Source organism: Cibotium barometz, chromosome 52 (assembly GCF_041138505.1).
Source record: "Cibotium barometz isolate CiBa-2024 chromosome 52, ASM4113850v1, whole genome shotgun sequence".
Classification (NCBI taxonomy): Eukaryota; Viridiplantae; Streptophyta; class Polypodiopsida; order Cyatheales; family Cibotiaceae; genus Cibotium; species Cibotium barometz.
The window spans coordinates 16,956,829-16,965,284 of NC_141097.1; the positions used below are offsets into that span (position 1 = coordinate 16,956,829).

At 42.1% G+C, this 8,456-nt stretch overlaps 1 protein-coding gene across 1 annotated transcript; it reads left to right on the top strand.

Moving 5' to 3' along the window:
* Positions 1–5,650: 5,650 nt before the first annotated feature.
* LOC147608873 (chlorophyll a-b binding protein 1B-21, chloroplastic-like) lies at positions 5,651–7,468 on the top strand. Its single transcript, XM_086788788.1, has 4 exons — positions 5,651–6,006; positions 6,154–6,256; positions 6,839–7,127; positions 7,231–7,468. Exons 1-4 carry the CDS (start codon positions 5,816–5,818, stop codon positions 7,377–7,379), a joined length of 732 nt encoding a protein of 243 aa, XP_086644914.1. The 5' UTR covers positions 5,651–5,815; the 3' UTR covers positions 7,380–7,468.
* The last annotated feature ends 988 nt before the right edge of the window (positions 7,469–8,456 follow it).

Below are 8,456 nucleotides of genomic sequence, written 5' to 3' on the forward strand. Positions count from 1 at the left end.
CCTCTCCTTCTCGGTGAGCTTTCTACTCTCATAAGAAATCACCCCATTCTTTTGATATAGCACGTCACCAATTCCTCTCCCACTTGCATCAGCCCGTATGGGGATACAATGCAAAGTACATCTCCATCTTGCTACTCCATTCCTCCAATTCTTCGATGGTTGTGTTCACCCCTTTGAACTTGGGAAGTGTAATCTTATCCTTCATATCTTTGACCCTTGGTGATTCCGATGTATAACGTCCATGGGTAGTGTGTGGTATATCCCATCTCCCACTCACATTGTACACACCTCTTGAAGAGCCCTCCATGGGATCCAAAACTATGGGCTGCTTTCCAAGCCTAGAACCCGAAACATGCCCCACTTGGATGGTCTCTTGAAGGCATATTTGACTTTCCTTGCATATTCGAAGATTCCCATGTGGATTTGGTGCATGGTCTAACCTGTCCACACCCCTTTGTACACCTAAAATCCGGTCTTCGAGAGTTCCAAACCTTTCATCCATCTTGTCCACCATTTGATGCATCAATTTGGCATTCTCATTGCCTTGATGCACAATCTCACTACTAATGTAGAGCACCTCCTTTTGGGCATCTCTTTGTTCAACCTTAATTGCATCGGTGAGAGAAATCCTTAACATATCCAAAGTGATGTTCCCCAATGAGATTTGATCATGTCCACTAGTGTGCACCAATATTCCTTCATTCACTATTTTCTCACTAATGTCATGTAGAGGTACCCTTTCTTGTTGCATTGCCCTTGAGTTTTTTCCATGTTCAATAATGGAGTGTGGTGCCAAATTTTGACCATGTGGATCCTCACCCAATGGAGCATCACCCACATGTACCATGTTATCACAAACCACCTCATTGGCATCATCTTGAACTTGGTTCTTTTCCATGGGCACTTGTGCTTGAGCTTTCGACCTTTCACGGTTTCCCATGCTACCAAGTGGTTAGTATAGCAAACGGCAACCAAATTAGAAGTTCTTTAGTTTACTACATTCGTCTTGATGAGAGGAACACTCCTATCACCTTGAATCACCACTTTTAGCACCCCTATACCTCTCTGTTTCGACTTTTAGCTGAAAGTCATCTGTGTGAGGTTGACCACCCAAATGATAACGGAATTGGGAACTTGTTGGCTCATTTGGAAGCTCTTAGGTAGTGCTCTTAAGCTATGTAAACACCTTGAATTTAGTACACACTATTTTTGACTGAATTGGGGTTTTCAGTCTGACCAAACTAGCCCCCTTTGCACCCTAAAATGGTGTCCAAATCAACCACTTTGATGGCCTGTTAGATTTTCTTTAAGATGCCCTTTTAAGGCTTCCCAATGCCCTTGAGAGGTCTTGAGTAGTTTGGGACTGAATTACACTTTTGTATTCACTGCAGAGAGTGTAGGAAAATCACAAAAATTTGGCCATAATCTCCCCGCAATATGGACAAAATATTAATCATAATCCACTAGCATTTTCCCAATGTCCAATCATGGCATAATTTTCAATCACCACCAAAAGCATACACTTGCTTATGAAACTTTTATGCTTCGATCATTACCAAGTGTCCATGGCATGCTCAATCAAGTAACATTTGGCTTCCATAGCCTCAATATGCTTGCAATATGTAGTTGAGTTGTGTGTCGAAGGAGTGCTTTATGCTTGCCAATCTCCTGGCCAAGCCTTCCCATCCTCGTACTTAGTCCGAATCTAGGCACAAGTTAGGGCCAAGTCTTCACATCCAATGTACCTAATCCCTCTCCTTGCTGCTTTTCCACCAAAAGCACTCACGACAAGGAGAAGTCATGCTATGCTCCCTTCGGGCCTCTCCTCCAATGCCCGAGGTACCCTCACAAGCATACTAGATGCTAGGAAATTGAAGTGGAGTACAAAGTGAAGTGTATGTGGATGTAACTTCAAAAGAGAAAGTAGGAGAACTTACAACGTGTTTAGCATAACTCATGCTATTTTTATATTATCCATTACAATGAGTATGCACTCATGCTCAAAGTAGCTCCGATACACCAAATCACATCAAAACAACATCCAAATAGTATCCAACACCATGTGAATCACAAGGCATATGATTTGCATGGATTAGATTCAAGTAAGGGCTCTCGAGATCAATGCAATCATTGGCTCATGTAGGCACATGCATGTGCTTGCTTTAGGCTAAGCTTTGGCACTAATATAAAGCCACAACTCACTGTTTTCATGGATAGCACTTCAGCCCTTTGCCTTCACTTCATAGCCATCATTAATGAGCAAGATAATCATCGAAATGGTAAATAGAAGCTTCAATGGATCAATGGCCACATAAGGTGTGATGCTTGCTTAATGCTAAGTAAAAGCACATGAGAAGATTAAGAAAATTTCCAAAAATTATAGCCTCAACTATACCATACTCATGCATCCCCAAATCACTTCAATGGTGGACAAATTAACCATGCAAAAGCCTCCAAATCAAGGCAATGTATACCATCATTGTATGTGGCATTCAAGAAGGTAAAGTAATGGCATTCAAGAAGCTAGAATGCATTGATTGAGCCTCCCCTTGTTAAATCCAAAATGCAGCCTTATTCATCATAAGGCATACAGTAAATAAAATGCTAATCCTTGGCATTCACATGTTTAGAAGCATCCTTACTTTATGCAAAGTCGAAATGATAGTTGATGATGATCACAAGCTACCTTAAATGCATCTCAAAGGTCGCCATTGCGCACAACATCATCCGTAGAAAAGGAAGCGTCCCAGTCTTGATTTTAGCACCGTTAAATGCCTTAATGCTTAGCTTAAGCTTGCCTAAGCTTAGGCCAAGCTTAAGCAAAAGCATACGCTTGCTATGTAGACCCTGATTCGAAGTAAAACGACAGCCAAAAATCCTCAGACGATGCTCAAAACGGACCTGAAATTCTCCAGCGAAACAGTCGAAGCATGAATCATGGGGTTCCTTGGGGAGATCTTGAGATGCTCAAGCAAAACCCTAAATCGTTGGCTATGGATTGACGCTCTATTATCTCCAAGATCAAACATGAGAAGGAGAAGAGACAAGCATAGATGTTTTGATTATGATTAGCAATAAATTTCCCACAAATTTGGTCATGCCATTCAAAATTTGGAGCAACTACCCCAAATTTGGAGGAGCTACCCCAAATTTTGGTCCACAGTGACCCATAGCCTCCAAAACTTAGAACAAATCAAATTTCAAGGAAATTTCTAGCATCCCACAATCATCATGTTCCATTTCTTGATCAAGAAATCAAGAAAATCAAGAAAGCCAAGAAAATTTCCAAGAAACTCAAGAAAGATCAAGAAAATCAAGAATTCCAAGAAACTCCTAAATTTTATTGAATCTAAGATGAAAATGGATCAAAGACATGGATCTGATACCACTGTAATGATGGGGAGAAAGAGAAAGAGAATGCACTCATAATGGAGTACCACATGCACTCATGATGGAGTACCACCATAATGGAGTACCACATGCACTCATGATGGAGTACCACATGCACTTAGGGGAGTACCACCATAGCCATGCACTTCAGGGAGTACCACCACATGCACCATAATGGAGTACCACATGCACTCATGATGGAGTACCACATGCACTTAATGGAGTACCACATGCACTCATGATGGAGTACCACATGCACTTAAGGGAGTACCACATGCACTCATGATGGAGTACCACATGCACTTAAGGGAGTACCACATGCACTTAAGGGAGTACCACCATAGCCATGGAAGCTTGGAGCTCTAAGAAGTATGATTTGATTAATCAAAATGATTAGATCCCCTAATTACAATTTGTTCACTGATATACTTCCCTTATGTTCAAAACCAAGCCCCTTTCATTACACGGACTAGGCCGGTTGAGAGGAGGAGGAGAGGAGGAAAGAAGAGTGAGAAGAAGTATGGAGGTATGAGTATAGAGAGAGAGTGGCTGTCAAGAGAAGCCTTGATTTTTCAAAGAAGGTTTCCTCCATTGTTCCTAATACTGCTTCATAATAAATATCACACCCACACCACCATCATCTAGAAATGTAGTAGCGTCCCATTTTTTTTAAACAACTAGTAATGTGGCATTTTTGTCATCTTTTTCATAATAATAAACAAATTATTGATAATAATAAACATCCATGTACATTAAAATGTGCAAAATCACCAGAGGGATGTACCCAGGCGTACACATGACACCATCTCAGTCTTACCAACACAACCATCTCCACCTAAACAAAAACATTGATTTTCAAGTCAAGAAGTATTCCCATTAGTCTTTTCAAAGGAGGTTTTCCCCATTGTACCAACATCTAGAAATGTAGTAACTTTCCAACCTTTGTAAACAATTGATAATGTGGCATTTTTGTCATCTTTTTCATAATAATAAACACCCTAATTATTGACATAAATGTTGGCCAAATAAATTTCCTTTAAGCTCTCAATGACACTTGATTCTTGAGGGTTCTTGAGCAGGAGTCTACTATTCATTAATAAAGACTTGGATTACCTTGGAGAAATGTTCCAATAGGCATTCTAATTGGAGCATATGCTTGACCAGGAGATTGCTCAAAGCAAAGACTTGGATTACCTTGGAAAGGCATTTTAATTTTTGAAGATAGAAAAGTGGACAAACTATCTATAAGAGCTCAAAAACTAAAACTAAAGATGCCAAAGCAAAAGGAGAGTACCCGAATGCTAAGCAAGAGATGAGTTGATTGGAAAGAAGCAACTAGCTTGGTGCGTCAAGGTTTGAAGCTATTGAAGGCTAGCAAGGGTCAAAAACAATACATACTAATGTTTTACTGACCCATCAGTCTTCGAAGGATATAGCCAATCAACTTCTTGAATTTCCTAAAGAGTAATCAAAGGAACGGAAGGAAGTTCAGTGCTTAATTTGACATCCAAGATGTTTGATGAAGGATGGCATGTGCCTCTAGAAGAAGTGTTAAGATACCTTAATTACTAATCAATATCATCGATCAAACACATTAAATATGAGAAATTTGAAAGAGCATTGGGTGTTGGACAGGAGTCTGCCACCTCTATCTACACTGACAGTCAGAGCGCATTGGCAGTTGTGAGAAACCCAGTGCTTTCGCATTGACAACAGAGCCTGCTTTATCTACTCTACTATTGGATCTTTCTTAGGAGTAGAAGAGGGGTAGTGGCAGTTTCTTCATAACAAAACCACTTGAATAAGGATCACAACCATTTAAATAAGGACTCTATCATCTCCTTCACCTACCTTCTTTGCCCTTTTTCTTCTCATGGATTTTGATGTATTCTCATTCGTTTTACAATAGTAGCCCCCTTGAGGGAGGTGAACAAGTGGACGGGGTCATAGGTGATGTAAAGACGACGAAATACATGGGTGCTATGTTCACTCTTAGGTGAAGCTTATTCTCCCCACTCGGCTGCTCTAGTGACATTGAAATGTGCACAATGTATGAACGGACGCCTATTAGAGTGGTGCCCCGCGGAGCACTTAGGAGACTTTGTAGGTAAGTAATAATGGCTGGAAGTTTGGTTAACTCTCCTTTAAATGCAAAAGGCAAGTAATATATATATTAGAAATGCAAGGCAAATAATTATTCTATGCAATGCAAGTTCACTTGAATCAACAATAAAATACTCAAAGCTACAAAGGAAGGAATGGGGTGGAGAAGGGGGCTAAAATCCACGAAGGGGCCAATGGGATGCTAGCAAGCAAGATGGGCCTATCTTAAGGTGGAAGGATATCCAGGAAGCAAAACAGTCCCCGTGAAGAAGAGTAGGAAGGGGCAAGCACAAGAGCCATCGTGAGGTACTGAAGTAGAGATATGGCGACGTCTACTGTGGCTTGTACCCATCTTGTCCCCTCTCTCTCCCTCCCATTGCCCAAGTCCAGGTTCCTGGGCTCCTCCTCTTTCACACCTTCTGTGGCGTGCAGCAATGGTTCTCGCGTTTCCATGTCTGCTGAATGGCTGCCCGGCCAGCCACGTCCGGCCCACCTTGATGGCTCTTCACCAGGGTAGCCTGTTCTCTTTGGATGATGTTGCTTTTGCGCATGTTTTTTGTGTAGAAGCTTAGGTAGAATGAGCCTGATTAGGAAGAATCCGTTAAATGGGTAATTATACATTTCTTAATGAACTAATGGTCTTGTTTATGTGCCTCTCAGGGACTTTGGATTCGATCCTCTAGGTCTGGCTGAGGTGCCTGAGAACTTTGCTCGCTTCAAGGAATCTGAGCTTATTCACTGCAGATGGGCGATGCTTGCTGTGGTTAGTACCAACACCTACTCCGTTTTTTAAGTTTTGGAATGTGAAGTGTTAACATACACATCTATGCTGGAGGGTTTATTTGAGCCTGGAGCCCCAATGAGTTACTCATGAATAGAACAGGTACCATATTGTCAGTTGTTAAGTAGTATGTGCTGCTCCATGCGCTCCACTAATCATGAGCTCCACAATTCAATCATCCTAGTGGTCAGGGTATCGGGTGGTTGGGGTGTGAACACCTTACTTAGTTGTTAGAAGAACCATGCATTGGGCTCAGAAAGGATCTCTGATGTATATGGTGCCCATACCCATGTTCCAGTGAATGCTGATATAGCTTATCTTAATTTGTATGGTCATTAGGTTTGTTGTGATGATGGATAGGCACCCTTCAAGGATCCATTATTTAGTGTTTTACATTTTCTTTTTTGTTACTTAAGCTGCTATACCCTTACATGAAAGCAATTTATCCTTCAGGGTAAAGGCTTCAAACGTTAAGGCTCTTTGAGTCTGATGCTCAATGCAGGGCAAGTAGTAGCATCAGTGTGGTGTCCAGGGTACTCAGTTGTGTGATGTTTGATATTGCAGCCAGGAGTGCTAGTCCCAGAGGCGCTAGGTCTGGGCAACTGGGTGGACGCTCAGAAATGGGCAGCCACACCTGGGGGCCAGGCTACTTACTTGGGCACTCCAGTCCCATGGGGGTACCTCCCCATCATCCTGGTCATTGAGGGACTGGCCATTGCATTTGCTGAGGCAAAGAGAAACGACGAGAAAGACCCTGAGAAGAGGAAGTACCCAGGAGGCCCCTTCGACCCCCTCGGCTTCTCCAAAAACCCTGAGAAGTTCGAGGACTACAAGCTCAGAGAATTGAAAAATGGTACCATTTGTCTCTTCCTGCAACACACATGCACACGCATTCCTTTATGTTCTTTTGTAATTATATGCTGATTAAGAATTGTGTTTGTGATTTGTTAATGCAGGTCGATTGGCTCTCCTTGCCTTCCTAGGTTTCTCCATTCAGGCTGCTGCCTACCCAGGAACAGGCCCACTTCAGAACCTTGCCACCCACCTTGCCGACCCATGGCACAAGAACATTGCTGAGATTGTCATACCTAGAAGTGTGTTGTAATTTGTCACCTACCCATGGTGCATGTGAAATGTACATGCTTTTCCTTCTGAACTTTCTTATCTGTGTAATTGATGGGTGCCTTTTATATTGATTTCTCCAGATAAGCCACATTTCGCTTATGTTATAGCCATGAGGTTTGTTTTTTTTGAGAGACTTTAGTATTACATCTAGGTGTCTGGGTTCAAACCCTGTATGCGTTCCCCGACAGGGACTTGTATTTGTTTTATCTGCCTCTGACCACTTTCACATCTATGTGAAGTCTGTCATCGTCTCCATGGGATGAAAAAGCAATATGATGAATTGACCTATAAGGGGCTGCTTGACTGTCTGTAAACAGGTGAAAACTTAGTGCTGGATTTCCTTAGGGGACTTAAAGATGTTTGCAAAATGACCTGATCAGATACCAGTTAAAAAAAGCTTTTCGTTTGATGGATGCTGTGGTCATGAACTACAAAAAGGGCATGGGGAATGCTTCCCCCCTAGAAAATGGGGAGTCCTGTCATGATGCACCATCTGCTTGATGGAGAAAAGGGGACTCGTGCTCTTGTGGGCCGTAATGGTCCTGGGAAGGTAGCTGATGTGACCTGTCTGGCGATGAGCCGCTGCACATTTAGCACTCTTGAGAATTGGCAATGCTTGATGTGACCTGCCAGCAAGTTCTGTTCTGGCACTTCAGCTTCCTGGAGAATGGTTTCATGCTGCTGATATGTCATGGTGTAATGTAAGTGACGTGCACCTTTTGATTCATCTTATTTTAAACGATTCCTTCTCAGGGCTGATGAACAGCTTCTATTTGGAAGCTCTATGTTCCTCACAAACGAGAGGAAATTGTAACATGGATGTGAAACTATTTCCTGCCACATTACTCAAGTAATGACACCAAAAACCTCTCAAGAAGAACGCTATGGCACACCCTAGGACAAGGGCTCAACTAGTAATATCTCTTACACATGGAGATTCTGTTTGCAAGCAAGACATACCCAAAACAACACCTTCATAGTCCTCTTATGAGCACATAGAAGACTCAACGCAACACTGAGGAAATCCCAAAAGGAGACACCTTAACCACTAAGACGA